Source organism: Salvelinus sp. IW2-2015, linkage group LG20, assembly GCF_002910315.2.
Source record: "Salvelinus sp. IW2-2015 linkage group LG20, ASM291031v2, whole genome shotgun sequence".
Lineage (NCBI taxonomy): Eukaryota > Metazoa > Chordata > Actinopteri > Salmoniformes > Salmonidae > Salvelinus > Salvelinus sp. IW2-2015.
In genome coordinates this window covers 67,814,925-67,831,571 of record NC_036860.1, presented here as the reverse complement: position 1 = coordinate 67,831,571, position 16,647 = coordinate 67,814,925, and the positions used below count along the sequence as shown (strand labels likewise).

General features: G+C 48.3%; 1 protein-coding gene across 1 annotated transcript in view; it reads right to left on the bottom strand.

Moving 5' to 3' along the window:
• LOC111980068 (AF4/FMR2 family member 1) overlaps window positions 1–16,647 on the bottom strand; it is a 67,350-nt gene that overhangs the window by 16,297 nt on the left and 34,406 nt on the right. The window contains exons 4-9 of the mRNA XM_070449777.1: window positions 15,073–15,114; window positions 13,742–13,758; window positions 11,887–12,024; window positions 9,005–9,158; window positions 6,337–7,304; window positions 5,914–6,061 (exon numbers count right to left, since the gene is read on the bottom strand). Coding sequence (XP_070305878.1) covers window positions 5,914–6,061; window positions 6,337–7,304; window positions 9,005–9,158; window positions 11,887–12,024; window positions 13,742–13,758; window positions 15,073–15,114 — 1,467 coding nt within the window. The remainder of the gene's footprint in view (window positions 1–5,913; window positions 6,062–6,336; window positions 7,305–9,004; window positions 9,159–11,886; window positions 12,025–13,741; window positions 13,759–15,072; window positions 15,115–16,647) is intronic.

The window sequence follows — 16,647 nt, the reverse complement described above, 5'->3', positions numbered from 1 at the left end:
AAACGTTTTGTTTCTCAGGCTGAGAAGGGATGTGAAAACCGTGCCAAGGAAAGAAAGCCAAAGCTGCAGAAAGATCTGAAACCCTCTTCAAGGTCCTGGTTCCCGCAAGTCTGAGTGAGTAATGCTACACTGCTCTCTCTCTCTCTCTCCTCCTAGCTAGTAGTAACACTACACCTGCTCTCTCTCTCTCTCTCCTCCTAGCTAGTGAGTAACGCTACACCTGCTCTCTCTCTCTCTCTCCTCCTAGCTAGTGAGTAACACTACACCTGCTCTCGTCTCTCTCTCTCCTCCTAGCTAGTGAGTAACACTTACACCTGCTCTCCTCCGTCCTCCTAGCTAGTGATAACACTACACCTGCTCTCTCTCCTCCTCCTAGCTAGTGAGTAACACTACACCGCTCTCTCCTCCTAGCTAGTGATAACACTACACCTGCTCTCTCTCTGCTCCTCCTCCTAGCTAGTGAGTAACACTACACCTGCTCTCTCTCTCCCTCCTAGCTAGTGATAACACTACACCTGCTCTTCTCCTCCTCCTAGCTAGTGAGTAACGCTACACCTGCTCTCTCTCCTCCTCCTAGCTAGTGAGTAACGCCTACACCTGCTCTCTCTCCTCCTCTACTAGTGAGTAAGCACTACACCTGCTCTCTCTCCTCCTCCTAGCTAGTGAGTAACGCTACACCTGCTCTCTCTCTCTCCTCCTAAGCTAGTGAGTAACGCCTGCTCTCTCTCTCTCCTCCTCCTAGCTAGGTGAGTAATGCTACACCTGCTCTCTCTCTTCTCCTCCTAGCTAGTGAGTAATGCTAGCACCTGCTCTCTCTCTCCTCCTCCTAGCTAGTGAGTAACGCCTCGCTCTCTCTCTCTCTCCTCCTTCCTAGCTAGTGAGTAACAGCTAACCTGCTCTCTCTCTCTCCTCCTCCTAGCTAGTGAGTAACGCAAACCTCTCTCTCCTCCTCCTCCTAGCTAGGAGAACACTAACACCTGCTCTCTCCTCCTTCCTAGCTAGTGAGTAATGCTACACCTGCTCCTCTCCTCTCTCTCTCTCCTTCCTCCTAGCTAGTGAGTAACACTACACCTGCTCTCTCTCTCTCCTAGCTAGTGAGTAACGCTACACCTGCTCTCTCTCTCTCCTCCTAGCTAGTGAGTAACGCTACACCTGCTCTCTATCTCTCCTAGCTAGTGAGTAACGCTACACCTCTCTCTCTCTCTCCTCCTAGCTAAGTGAGTAACGCTACACCCTGCTCTCTCTCTCCTCCTCCTAGCTAGTGAGTACACCTAACCTGCTCGCTGCGCCTCTCCTCCTCCTCCTAAGCAGTTGAGTAACAACTAAACCTGCTCGCTCGCTCCTCGCAGATGTCCCTACCGCGCTCCATCTCCTCTTAGCTAGTGAGTAACACTATAGCCGACTCTCTCTCTCCTCCTCCTAGCTAGTGAGTAACGCTAACCTGTCTCTATCTCCTCCTCCTCCTAGCTAGTAAGACGCTAACACACTAGCTTCCTCTCTCCTCTCCTCCTACGCTAGTGAGATAACGCTACACCTGCTCTATCTCCTCTCTCCTCCCTAGCTAGTGAGCTAAGCGCTACACCATGCGCACGTCTCTCCCCTCCCTCCTAGCTATGGTAACGCTACATCCTTGCTCTTCTCTCTCCATCCTCCTAGCTAGTGAGAACGCTACAACCTGCGCATCTCCTCCTCCTCCTAGCTTAGTGAGTACGCTAAACGCTGCCTCTCTGCTCTCCTCATCCTAGCTAGTAAGTAACCCTACGTCTACACCTGCTTTCTTCTCTCCTCCTCCTAGCTAGTGAGTAACCTACACCCTGCTCTTCTCTCCTCCTCTAGCTGTGGAGTAAGCTACAACCTGCTCTCTCTCCTCTCTCCTAGCTAGCTGAGTAACGCTACACCTGCTCTCTCTCCTCCTCCTAGCTAGTGAAGTAACATACAACCTGCTCTCATCTCCTCCTCCTCCTAGCTAGTGAGTAACACTACGACCTGCTCTCCTCTCCTCCTCCTAGCTAGTGAGTAACGACTACCCTGCTGTCCTCTCCTCCTAGCTAGTGAGTAACACTACACCTTGCTCTCTCTCTCCTTCCTAGGTAGTGAAGTACAATGCTACACCTGCTCCTCTCCTCCTCCTTAGCTAGTGAGTTAACACAGCTAATCACCTGCTCTCTCTCCTCTCCTCCTCCTAAGCTGTGAGTAACGCTACACCTGCGCTCTCTCCTCCCTCCTCCTAGCTGAGTGGATAACACTACGCTACATCTGCCTCTCTCCTCCTCCTCCTAGCTAGTGAGTAACACTACACCTGCTCCTCTCTCCTCCTCCTCCTAGCTAGTGAGTAACCTACACCTGTGCTCGCTCCTCTCCTCCTCCTCCTAGCTAGTGAGTAACCTACACCTGCCTCTCTTCCTCCTAGCTAGTGAAACGCTACACCTGCTCTCTCTCTCTCCTCCTCCTAGCTAGTGAGTAACGCTACACTACACCTGCCTCTCTCTCCTCCTCCTCCTAGCTAGTGAGTGAACGCTACACCTGCTCTCTCTCCTCCTCCTCCTAGCTAGTGAGTAACGCATACCCGCTCTTCTCTCCTCCTCCTAGTAGTGAGTAACAGCTACACCTGCTCTCTATCTCCTCCTCCTCCTAGCTAGTGGGTAACCTACACCTGCTCTCTTCTCCTTCCCCATCCTCCCTAGCTAGTGAGTAACACTACACCTGTCCTCTCCTTCTCCTCCCTAGCTAGTGCAGTACACGCTAACAACCTGCTCTCTCCTCCTCTCATAGCTAGTGCAGTAACATCTACACTGCTCTCTTCTCTCCTCCTCCTAGCTAGTGAGTAAGCTACTTACACTGCTTCTCTCTCCTCCTCCTAGCTAGTGAGTAATACACTACACCCTGCTCTCCTCTCCTCCTAGCTTATGAGTAATCACTTAACCTGCTCGCTCGCTCTCTCTCCTCCTCGCTAGTGAGTAACACGCTACAAGCCTGCCCCTGCTCGCTCTCCTCCTCCTAGTAGTGAGTAACGCTTCACTGCTCTCTCCTCTTCCCTCCTAGTAGTGAGTAACCTACATCCTGCTCTCTTCTCTCCTCCTAGCTAGTGAGTAACACTACACCTGCTCTCTCTCTCCTCTCCTAGCTAGTGAGTAACACTACACCGTGCTCTCTCTCCTCCCTCCTAACCCCCCCTAGCTAGTGAGCTACTACGCTACACTGCTTCTCGTCTTCCTCCTCTCCCCCTAGCTAGTAGAACTAACGCTAACCTGCTCTCTCTCCTCCTCCTCCTAGCTAGTGAGTAACGCTGTTACCACAAAAAAATAACAAACCTGATCTGTCTCTCTCTTCCCCTCCTAGCTAGCTGAGTAACACTAACCGTGCTCGCTTCTTTCTCCTCCTCCTCCTAAGCTAGTGGTAACAACTACGCCGCTCTCTCTCTCCTCCTAGCTAGTGAGTAACGCTACACCTGCTCTCTCTCTCCTCCTCCTAGCTAGTGAGTAAACCTACACCTGCTCTCGCTCTCTCCTCCTAGCCTAGTGGAGTAACCTACACGCTGCTCTCTCTCTCCTCCTCCTAGCTAGGTGAGTAACGGCTACACCTGCTCTATCTCCTCCCCTCCTAGCTAGTGAAAGTAACGCTACACCTGCTCTATTCTCCTTCCTCCTCCTAGCTAGTGAGTAACCTCTACACCTGCTTCTCTCTCTCCTCCTCCATAGCTAGTGAGTAACGCTGACACCTGCCCTCTCTCTTCTCTCCTCCTCCTAGCTAGTGAGTAACGCTACACCTCCTCTCCTCCTCCTCCTACAAGTGATAACACTAACACTGCTCTCTCCTTCCTCCCCTAGTAGTGAGTAACGCTACGTTAAACACCTGCTCTCTCTCCTTCCCCTCCTAGCTACTGAAGTAACGCATACACCTATCCATGCTTCTCTCTCTCCTCCTCCTTCCTACTAGTTGAGTAACACTAACACCTGCTCGCCCGCTCTCCTCCTCCTCCATAGCTAGTGGAGTAACGCTTACACCTGACTCGCTCCTCCTCCTCCTAGCTAGTGAGTAACACTTACAGCCTGCTCTCTCCTCCTCCTCCTTAGCTAGTGAGTAACGCACGTTACACCTGCTCTCGCTCCTCCTCCTCCTAGCTAGTGAGTAACGTACACCTGCTCGCTCGCTCGCTCTTCACTCCTCCTAGCCTAGTGAGCTAACGCTACACCTGCTCTCGCTCCTCCTCCTCCTAGCTAGTGGAGAACACTACACCTGCTCTCTCTCTCTCCTCCTAGCTAGTGATAACATACACCTGCTCTCTCTCCTCCCTCCCTCCTAGCTAGTGGAGTAAACACTACACCTGCTCTCTCTCTCTCCTCCTCCTAGCTAGTGAGTAAAACACTACACCCTTGCTCCTCTCATCCTCCTCCTCCTAGCTATGCAAGTAACGCCTAACACCTGCTCTCTCTCCTCCCCTCCTAGGCTAGTGAGTAACGCGCGCACTGCGCCCGGCCCGCCACAGGAGTCGCTGGAGCGCGATGAGACAAGGATATCCCTACCGGCCAAACCCTCCCTAACCCGGACGACGCTAAGCCAATTGTGCGTCGCCCCACGGACCTCCCGGTCGCGGCCGGCTGCGACAGAGCCTGGGCGCGAACCCAGGCTCTGGGTTTTTTATTTTTTTATTATTATTATTATTTTTTTTTTTTAAATCAAAAACGAGCCTATGCAGAGTTCGGAATATATATTATAAAATGGTGTGTATCGACAGTATATGAATAGAAAAGGTGTGTACAGCAGTAGTTATATATTTATTAGGTACACCACACCGTTTACGAAAATGGTTTACTCCTACAGACAGTGAGAGTCACGTGGCTTGCTATATATAAAGCAGGCAGACATCGAGACTTTCCGTTACGGTTTGATTGAACGCTAAAATGTGCAACAACGAGCGACCTAAGCAACTGAGCGTGTTATGATCGTCAGCGCCAGGCACGTCGGTTACAGTGTCTCAGAAACAGCTGGCGCCCTGAGCTTTTCACGCACGAGTGGTCTATGGTTTACAGAGGACGGTGCGACAAACAAACATCCAATCAGCGGCAGTTCCAACGCGCCGAAAAAAAGCTTGTTGATGAGAGAGGTCGAAGGAGAATGGCAAGAATTGTGCAAGCTAACAGGCGGACCACAAACAGGCAAATTACAGAGCAGTACAACAGTGGTGTGCAGAACGGCATCTCAGAACGCACAACTCATCGTTCCTTGTCACGGATTGGCTATTTGCAGCAGACGACCACACCGGGTTCTACTCCTATCAGCTAAATAAAGAGAAGAAGAAGCAGCGGTTCCCGTGGGCACGAGATCACCAACACTGGACAATTGAAGAGTGGAAAAACAAATCGCCTGGTCCGACGAATCCCGGTTCCTGTTGCGTCATGCTGATGGCAGAGTCAGGATTTGATGTATGCAGCATGAGTCCATGGACCCATCCTGCCTGGTGTCAACAGTACAGGCTGGTGGCGGTAGTGTAATGGTGTGAAGAATGTTTTCCTGGCATACGTTAGTCACTAAGGTGCAGGGTAGAGTACTGGGTGATAGCTGGCTAGTAACAGTGACTGAAGTTCAGGGTRAAGGCCTGCTAACGGTGACTGTTTAACAGTCTGATTGCCTGGAGATAGAAGCTGTTTATCAGTCTGACGGCCTGGAGATAGAAGCTGTTTATCAGTCTGATTGCCTGGAGATAGAAGCTGTTTATCAGTCTGACGGNGCCTGGAGATAGAAGCTGTTTATCAGTCTGACGGCCTGGAGATAGAAGCTGTTTATCAGTCTGACGGCCTGGAGATAGAAGCTGTTTATCAGTCTGACGGCCTGGAGATAGAAGCTGTGTCTCAGTCCCAGCTTTGATGCACCTGCACGGTCTCTGCCTTCTAGATGGTAGCAGGGTGAACAGGCCGTGGCTCGGGTATAGCGGAGGCCCTTGATGATCTTCATGGCCTTCCCTGTGACGTGACACCGGGAGGGGGGGGTGTAGGTGTCCTGGAGGGCAGGCAGTGTGCCCCCGGTGATGYGTTGGGCTGACCGCACCMCCCTCTGGAGAGACCTGCGGTTGCGGACGGGTGCAGTTGCCGTAATCGTTACGTAACAGGAAGGTGTACAGGTAGTACGGGATACGATGTCTGCCGSTATGATAGCAAGCACAACCCCATTGTGTTTTAGAGTACGATAGCACTGTTGATACACCTGGCTAGGAGTGGGAGAAGGTTACTACTACTACAAAGGGCTGCTGAACCCAAACCAGCTCATCAAGCAAAAACAACAACCACTACTATCAACAACACCACGAATACCATTTCATCATAACAACAAAAAGCCAACCTTACCGGTCTCTTCTTGCAGACTTTGGTAGGGATGGGGGCAGCAGGGTTGGTGTCCCCCCTCTCTGGGGCCGTGTTGGGTCCCTTCCTGATGGCTGGCTCCTGGACCCCTGAAGAAGGCCTGGAGCCCTGGGAGGGAACCCTGGACAGCAGGCTCAGTTCTATCTTTACCAGCAGGGCCCCCGGAGGCSCCTGGTGGACCCTGGAAGCTTTGGCTGAGGACTCCCGCTTGGCCTTGTGTGCTGGGTCTAGAGAGTGGCGCCGGGGCTTCTTTTGGCCCTTCTGAGGGGCCGGGAGGGTCTCTGTCCTGACACTGGTGGTCTTCACCACAGCTGGGGCTGGCTGGTCTACCTCCTGGGCAGGGCTGGGACTAGGAGACTTCTCCCTCTTACAGTCCAGCACCAGAGTCACCTTGGGGCCACCCTGTGACTCTGGTTGTTCGGTCTTCTTCTCAGAGGCGCCACGCTTGGCAGGCTTCCTACTGTTTATTTTGGCTCCGCTGCTCTTGCTGCTGCGGCCGGTTTTCGTTTTGACCTTTGGCCTGTCTGTGAACGAGGAGTCTTTGTCACGGGGGACAACCTCCACACTCTCCACCTGTAACCCAGCCTGAGGGTCTTCAGGGCGGGGAGCCTTGGCTGGTCTGGAGGGGTGTTTGTTCCCCACTGTCTTTCTCTGGCTGCTGCTGCTGTTCCCAACGTGCGAGGCGACCGGGGACTTGTGTTGGACATGCTGGTTGTGGGCAGCGCCTTCACTGCGTTGAGGTTTGGCTTCACCGTCACTGAACTCTGGGCGATGTGGGGGTGTGTGGGATTTGTAGTCCCTGGGAGGAATGGTCTCCTCCTCATGGCTCTGCTGCTGTTTGGGTAGAGGGCTCAGTAGAGCGTCACTCTGGCTCTCTGTGCTGGGGTTCTGCTGGCTCACTCGGATCCAGTTGTTCAACTGCCAGTTAGTTACCACGGGGCCCTCCGTCTGGACAGACAATATATGACCAATGAAAAGAAACACAAATATATATYAGTGGAGGCTGCTGAGGGGAGGACGGCTCATAAGAATGGCTGGAACAGAACGAATGGAATGGCATCAAACACCTGGAAACCATGCTACTCCAGTCATTACCACGAAAATAAATAAATAAATACATATTTTAGTACCAGTCAAAAGTTTGGACACCTACTCATTCAATGATTTATTTTATTTTTACATTTTAGAATAATAGTGAAGACATCACAACTATGAAATAACACATATGGAATCATGTAGTAACCAAAAAAGTGTTAAATAAATCATTTCAATTAACAGGTGTGTGACTTGTTAAAAGTTAATTTGTGGAATTTCTTTCCTCAATGCGTTTGAGCCAATCAGTTGTGTTGTGACAAGGTAGGGATGGTATACTGAAGACAGTCCATCATAACTTTAAGACATGAAGGTCAGTCAACATGGAACATTTGAAGAACTTCTTCAACTGCAGTCTCAAAAACCATCAAGCGCCATGATGAAACTGGCTCTCATGAGGACGGCCACAGGAAAGGAAGACCCTTACCTCTGCTGCAGAGGATAAGTTCATTAGAATTTCCAGCCTTAGAAATTGAATCCCAAATAAATGCTTCACAGAGTTCAAGTAACAGACACATCTCAACATCAACTGTTCAGAGGAGACTGTGTGAATCAGGCCTTCATGGTCAAATTGCTGCAAAGAAACCACTACTAATGGACACCAATAATAAGAAGAGACTTTCTGAGGCCAAGAAACACGAACAATAGAATGGTGGAAATCTATCATTTGGTCTGATGAGTCCAAAAATCTCAAATTTAGACTCATCAGACCAAACAACAGATTTCTACTGGAAGAAACTTTCAAAGTTCTTCAAATGTTCTATATTGACTGTTGTTTCTCTTYGCTTATTTGAGCTGTTCTTGCCATAATATGGACTTGGTCTTTTACCAAATAGGGCTCTCTTCTGTATACCACCCCTACCTTGTTACAACACAACTGATTGGCTCAAACGCATTGAGGAAAGAAATTCCAACAATTAATTTTTAAACAAGGCACACCTGTTGATTGAAATGCATTCCAGGTGACGACTTCATGAAGCTGGTTGAGAGAATGCCAAGAGTGTGCAAAGCGGTCATCAAGGCAAAGGGTGGCTACTTGGGAAGAATCTCAAATATATTTTGRTTTGTTGAACCCTTTTTTGKTTACTACACGATTCCATATGTGTTATTTCATAGTTTTGATGTCTTCTCTATTATTCTACAATGTAGAAAATAGTACAAATGAAGAAAAACCCTTGAATGAGTAGGTGTGTACAAAACATTTGACTGGTACTGTATCAATTAAAGGACAAAGCAAGTTGACTGAGGGTTACAGACAAGACAGACAATATAGCATCCAACTTGTAAGTCGCTCTGGATAAGAGCGTCTGCTAAATGACTTAAATGTAATGTAAATGTAATGTAAATGTAATGTAAATGTAATGTAAAGAAACATATAGGACCAGGCACAGATTAGAGGCCTAAATCTAGTTCTGAGATTGTCCATTGAGCAAGTTTTTTTAGTCCAGAACTTTAATTTGTGTCCAGGAAACTGACCCCCACAGTGTATATATGATCAAAGCACGTTACTTAAGTGTTCTGAGTGCACGACTAATCAGTGTGCTGTGTGATTGTACCTTTGTCACAGGTGGGCTGCTACTCCTGAGGGGCTGTGGGGGGGCCTCGGTCCCACTCTCACTGCTCTCACTGCCCGACTCCGACCCCGAGCTGCTGTCAGAGTCACTGGAGCTGGCTGACTCCACCCCACTGGAATGTGCTGCTGTAACCGTACTGAGGGACCAGAAAGAGAAACAGGGTTACAACCCTACTGAGACCGAGTAGGGTTACAACCCTACTGAGACCGAGTAGGGTTACAACCCTACTGAGACCGAGTAGGGTTACAACCATTACTAGAGGACCGTAGTAGGGTTACAACCATACTGAGACCGAGTAGGGTTACAACCATACTGAGACCGAGTAGGGTTACTCGCAACCAGAGAACACAGAGACAGACACAGATTCAAATCAGATCAGCAGGTTAAGATAGGACAGAGAATGAAAGTCTCATATCCTGACACAGCATGACAAAAAAAAAAAAGCAATACTGTTTATTAAAAAGTTATGTATCGAGTTAAGATTAAGGGGTGAATCGGTGATGACATTTACTCAGCCGGTTATGGTTATGCAGATGACTCCCGGTCTCCCGTTAATTAATAAAAACACATTTAGCATCTCTAGCCTTCCACACATTAAAAGCTGCTGATATGCGCCTTTGCAACATCTACATTTAAAAATGTCTAATTAAAATCCATTTAATATTCACCATCACAAACTGTGGATTTGCAGTCAGATGGAACAGAGTAAATAGGCATTTTAAACATCATAGATTTAGCCGGTGGTAATTTGTGGAATAGACACCGGCTGGAATGTGGTTTTAACTAACCAGCCTTCAGGATTAGACCCACTCTTGTATAAGTGGCTGGCTGTGGCCACAGGCCAGTCCATTGCAGAGCGAGTGATCATATGAAGTGGCTATGTTGAGCATAAAAGTGACGTGTAGCAAGCCCATCCACTATACATAATAATACAGTCCACACTCAAAAAGGTGTATAGCCTAGCTAGACCAATTATGTACCAAAGACATCTTTAAAAAAATCACAGTGTAGGGTGCCATCTTTCAGATGGGACATTAAAACGGGTGTCCTGACTCTCTGTGGTCACTAAAGATCCCATGGTACTTATCATAAGAGTAGGGGTGTTAACCCTGGTGTCCTGGATAAATTCCCAATCTGCCCCTCATACCATCATGGTCACCTAATCATCCTCAGCTTCCAAATTGGCTCATTCATCACCCCTCCTCTCCCCTGTAACTATTCCCCAGGTCGTTGCTGTAAATGAGAATGTGTCCTCAGTCAACTTACCTGGTAAAATAATAAAGGTAAAAAAACATTTGTAAACGTTTTTCTGCCATGCGTAATATACAGTAGGCTATGATTGGGCTCATATATAGGCCTATGCATATGGATAAACTCTTATATTCATTTGGGTGTTTTGAATTAATCACCCCCTTAGAAAGCGCTGTCCATTTCATTATGTTAGGCTTTAAAACAACATCCACAATGACCATGATTTACACTCAGTTCCAACCTGCTGTTGGAACTTCCATCTTTAAAATTGATCAAATCATAGTGAGGTGAGTTTTAAAAGCACAATACTGTTTGAATCATGTGTTTGATGAGATTTTTTAGATTTAATTGTCATTGATGTCGGAGTGATTAGAGGGACAATAGATCCCTGAGTACCAGGCCATTAGTGACCTGACGGTCGTTAGCGAGTTGAGTACTACAAACGTATGTCCAGAGTGCATAACAGATTACGGAGACCCAGCAGTCACGTGGACTTTTACTGCGGGTCATGACTCCCGGTGTGGCGGTAATACGGTCACCAGAACAGCCCTAGTTAAGATGGTGATTTTCCCCTGCAACGTCACCATAAACCCTGTGTTGAGGGCTACCTACACAAATTAATATAGCCTAGGCTAGGTGGCATAGCTGCAATTTAACAAGAGACGGACACATTCCATGAGCTAGCAAAAAATATTTGTCCCCCTAAAAGTGAGCGGAGGTTAATGATGCGCGTGTTGACTCATCACCAGTGGTCAACCGTGGTTATATCCGCCGAGCGGACGAGTTTACGGTCATTAAATATTGTGTGGATGAAGGGTTGAATAAAGAGAATACAATTCCTTCAAAACAAGATGTAGGTGAGCGAAAGGGGATACTGTAGAGCTCTTGCACCATCCACCCAACCTGTACTGTAGCTATAAATAGGATTGTCAGCCCACCTGTCTATTGTAATAGGACTGTCCCCTGGGTGCTAACCCCAACAGAATCCGTTTACGCTTGGGGGCCCACTAGCCTGAGCCCTCAACTCCTTCCTGTGCTCAGGTGGCTCAGGTGTTGTGGGGGGAGGTCACTTGGGGGACACTTTGTTTCGGAGGTCCCCATCACACACAGGTGAGGTGCATGCATGACATGGCGTTTTTGTATGTCATATTGTAAGGGGACTTCATCTCCCCTCAAATAGTTTTGGTACGTAATTTCGCGGCCATGTAATTTTTTGACCATGTCCTCACTGACGTTAAAGAGACCGGGTGGGAATTTCCCAGCTGTGTTCTACTACAACACATAGAAAGGTGTTTAGATAAGAAACCGTGACACACACGGCTGTGTGAGGACGCTGGCCCTCTGCAGGCCTCAGTCTGTAAAGAGAGAAGTGGAATATGTGGCACTCCCACATGTGACTAGAAGAGGCTCCTGGTATGTGTCCCTGCCGGTGAAACCTCTAATCTGAGAGCAGGGTGGTAATTCTGCCGGCGAAACCTCTAATCTGAGAGCAGGGGGGGCTACCTATACATAGGGTCACCGCAACGTTTTCAACCCGAACGGAAGGCCAGGGCCTGGGGCACATCGTAGCCCCTCGTTGGGGACTTGACACAGGGTGAGGAAGGTATACTCACCATGAGCTCTGTTGACAGATGGAGGGCGGGGCTAGTGGAGGTGATCCATAGTGTTCTGGGAAGAGAAGAGGGGAACACCAAACATCATTACTAAAAACGCAGACAGTAAAGGATTCAGCAATAAACAGCATCACGGCCCGTCACCAAATCAGTGAGCTCAGTGGAGGAGATTCAGGCATACGAGGTCAAATCAAAGGGTCAGAGCTCATTTGAGAGAAGCTCGCGGGTTGATTATTTATTGGCCAGCCAGTTCAATAGACGGGAGATGAACAACATGGTTGTGATCAACAACTTTCTAACTGTGGGGGACAAGAGGTGTGACGGCGTCCGGCGGAGATGACAAGAGGTGTGACGGCGTCCGGCGGAGATGACAAACGAAAGAGAGAGGGCGCGGCGAGCGAAAGAGAGAGCGGCAAAGAGAGGGCGAGCGAAAGAGAGAGGGCGGCGAGCGAAAGAGAGAGGGCGGGCGAGCGAAAAGAGAAGGGCGGGCGAGCGAAAGAGAGAGGGCGGCGAGCCGAAAGAGAGGAGCGGGCGAGCGAAAGAGAGAGGGCGGGGCGACCGAAAGAGAGAGGGGCGAGCGAAAGAAGAGAGGGCGAGCGAAAGAGAGAGAGCGAGCGAAAGAGAGAGAGGGGCGAAGCGAAAGAGAGAGAGCGAGCAAAGAGAAGAGGGCGAGCAAAGAGAGAGAGCGCGAGCGAAAGAGAAGCATAACAGAGCGAGCGACAGGAGTGGAGAAGTGACCATTCTCCAGTAGTTTGGATGTTAAGAGCCATGGAGGTTTAAAAAGTTCCTCTGTCTATGAGGATAATACAATCTGACCACCAAGGTGTCGTTGTGTGGATTGAGAGAGAGAGGAGGTGAAAAGGAAGGAAGGAGAGAGACGCAAGGACACACAGAGAAAACAAATGTAGTAGAGAGAAAGCAAAGAGGGCCCCCAGGTGGTCATGTAGAGCACAACCACGGAAACAGGGCTGCACAGAGAGACCCCCCCCATCACTGCCCAAACTGCCAATGAGCTAATAAAAGCCTTGTTCTACTTTGAGAAGTACATTGCTGAGCTAGTGTTTAACTTCATGCTGTAATATGGTATATCCAGTGAGATGGATCCCCAATCCCCCACATTAACGGTGTAATATGGTATATCCAGTGAGTATAGACTCCCAATCTCCCCGTACATAACGTGTTGTAAATATGGTATATCCAGTGAGTATAGACACCCATGCCCCCCACATTAACGGTTGGTAAAAAATATGGTGATATTCCAGTGAGTATATAGGACTCCCAATCACCCCACATTAACGTGTTGTAAATATGGTTCTATCCCAGTGAGTATAGACACCCAATCCCCGCCACATTAACGGTTTGTAATATGGTATATCCAGTGAGTATAGACTTCCAATCCCCCAATTGACTTACTTTGTAACTGAGATGCAGCTGGACATGCCTGTGCTTCCTGTGAGGGACAAAAGTAGAGAGGCAATCCAGCCTTAGTGACATCAAAAGAACACAACAAACACACACTACGACGACAAGGAAGGCGTTATGCTGTCCCCTCAGAATCTAGAACAACAGACTCACACTTGGATGTGATAATGTATTAGTAGTGTAGGTGCGTGTGAATGACTGACTAAGTGGAACAGCGTAGAAGGAACATTTTTGGGGGGGATTCTAAGTTGGCTATTTAGAGTAGAATGGCCTGAATGTTTGGGTCTGAACACTACAAGCTAATAACAATAGTGTGTAGTTGCAGTAGGGTTGTGCAGCTCAGGCAACGCAGTGCCTTCAGGCATCACTGGGCTGGAAGGAGAACTTGGAGGGCTCAACTGTGCTGGGTGTCTGTGGCAGTCAGGAGGAGGGCCAGGAGTGGGTCATTTCCTGAAGGAGGAGAGAGGCGGGGAGAGAGGGAGTCAACCCAGAGAGGAGGACTAACTACCCTACCCACAGGACCAGAGAGGAGGGGACTAACTACCTTACCAAGCAGGACGAGGACTAACCTACCCAGCAGGACGAGACTAACACCTTACCCAGGCAGGACGAGACTAACTACCCTACCCAGCAGGACGAGGACTAACTACCTACCCAGCAGGACCAAGAGAGGACTAACTACCCTACCAGCAGGACGAGGACTAACTACCCTACCCAGCAGGACGAGACTAACTACCCTACCCAGCAGGACGAGGACTAACTACCTACCCAGCAGGACGAGGACTAACTACCCTACCCAGCAGGACGAGGACTAACTACCCTACCCAGCAGGACGAGGACTAACTACCCTACCCAGCAGGACGAGGACTAACTACCCTACCAGCAGGACGAGGACTAACTACCTACCCCAGCAGGACCCAGAGAGGAGGAGGACTAACTACCACTACCCAGCAGACCCAGAGAGGAGGAGGACTAACTACCTTACCCAGCAGGACGAGACTAACTACCCTACCCAGCAGACGAGGACTAACTCCCTACCCAGCAGGACGAGGACTAACTACCCTACCCAGCAGGACGAGGACTAACTACCCTACCCAGCAGGACGAGGACTAACTACCCTACCCAGCAGGACAGAGGACTAACACTACCCTACCCAGCAGGACGAGACTAAACCCTACCAGCCAGGGGGACACCAGAGAGGAGAGAGGGACTAACTACCCTACCCAGCAGGACCCAGAGAGGAGAGGGACTAACTACCCTACCCAGCAGGCCAGAGAGGAGGAGACTAACTACCCTACCCAGCAGGCCCAGAAGGAGGAGGACTAACTACCCTACCCAGCAGGACCCAGAGAGGAGGGACTAACTACCCTACCCAGCAGGACCAGAGAGGAGGAGACTAAACTCCTACCCAGCAGGACCCAGAAGGAGGAGGAGGACTAACTACCTCCCAGCAGGACGCAGAGAGGAGGAGGACTAACTACCCTACCCAGCAGGACCCAGAGAGGAGGAGGACTAACTACCCTACCCAGCAGGAACCATATGACTCATTCATACAGCATATGAAGTGGGGTTCTGTCCTGAATAAGTGCTAGCTAGCTAGCTCTTTAAACATGGGTTGGATTTAACACAGGAATGTGAAAGTGGCCATGTTCTCAGTGGCTAAATCACTCTTTAGCCATGATGATAATGCACACTAGCAAACTGAGCCACCTCCACCTCTCCACTCTGTACGATTCATTAGTAAAAGATTTGAGAAGTGCTTACCCTCAGAATGTCTTCCACACAGTCAGCTTCATTTGACGGAGTCTGGAAGGCAGCACAACACTGTTTGAGTGACACAGAAACCAGCCAATAGGGGAAGCTTGAACAAAACACATACATAAAACACAGGCATGGTGGTAAATGCTCTGAAACAACTACAATCATGTGACTTTCCCCTGACACACACACGATACAGTCCAGTGAGCTTGAGAAGAGGCCCCTTCTCAGAGGTCAGACTGAGGCCAGGCCAGGACAGGGTGTGTGTGTGTCCTCCATGATTGGAATCTCAGAGCTCAAAGATGGTCACAGGATTTCAGTTCAAGTTCGGACAATCAAATAATTTGCCTTTTTGGGTGGACTTTCATATTTAACAGCTTGCCTTTTTTAGTTCTCTCCCTCTCTCGTCATTGTATGTCACACAAACAAATAATAAATGTTCAAGATTTGGGATAATTGTTTACAGCAATGTTTTAAGTTGTGTCTTATAAGAACAGCAATGTCTTGAGTGCACAGACGTGTCAACTAAGGCTTACATGATTTAGGCTATTCATTGATAGGAATGTAAAAACAAGGCAGGAACGATGTAGCGCGCATCAAATGATTTGATCAGATTAACATTCTGGGACACATTCTGACAACAGTATTCGGTTGTCACTTCAGCTTGGTCAGCTGAGCCCAGGCAGTTTTCAGTGAAACATTTCAACTGACTGGTTTCAGTAGCCTAGCCTATAGAGTACCAAAGACAGACTTTTAAAAGATGTAGGCCTAAATTACACCATGTCAGGGATTTTTCTGCCATTGTAATCCTTGGGCGGGCCACCTAAGCGTTTTTTTCAGGGTCGTTTAAGTCCAAACAGTGTTAAAATCTATTTTTTTAACTATACATTGGGATTAAAATATGCTTTCAGTGTAAACTTATACCACAACCAGCTAAAAAACACGTAGATATCTAACATGTAGAAAAGATCATGGACCAGTATATTATTAAATAAGCATCTTTGGGAACTAACAAATCACCAATATAAAAGTTAACCAGGGGGTTCCCAAACTTATTTGACCCCATTTTGATCAAAATATATATATATAGATATGCGACCACACCATGTAGAAAAGTGATGTAATCTAATGCCAATGTTTGTTTTATTTTAATTGGGGTTATGACAGTCAATCTCACAGTACTTTTGACAGTCTTTTATTGTGAAAGAAGTATGGTTTGAAGTGACTGAAATAATTCAGAAAGGGAAGTTCAGAAGATCAGGCAATAATTTTTAAAAATTAATTTCTGTGTAGAAAAGCAGCTCATCATTGAGGTTCTTTCCTCCCCAGTCTTAGTGTCTGGTCTCGTCCGCTCTGTTCTAATGAGGCTTGTGGGCAATGTAGAGGGAAACAGAAGGCATATACAGTGCATTCAGAAAGTATTGAGACCCCTTGACTTTACCCACATTTTGCTTTGTTACAGCCTTATTCTAAAATTGATTAAATGCCCCACCCTCAATTTACACACAACGACAAGCCAAAACCCTTATTTATTTATTTTTAATTTTTTTAATGTTTGCAAATGTATTAAAAATTAAAAAA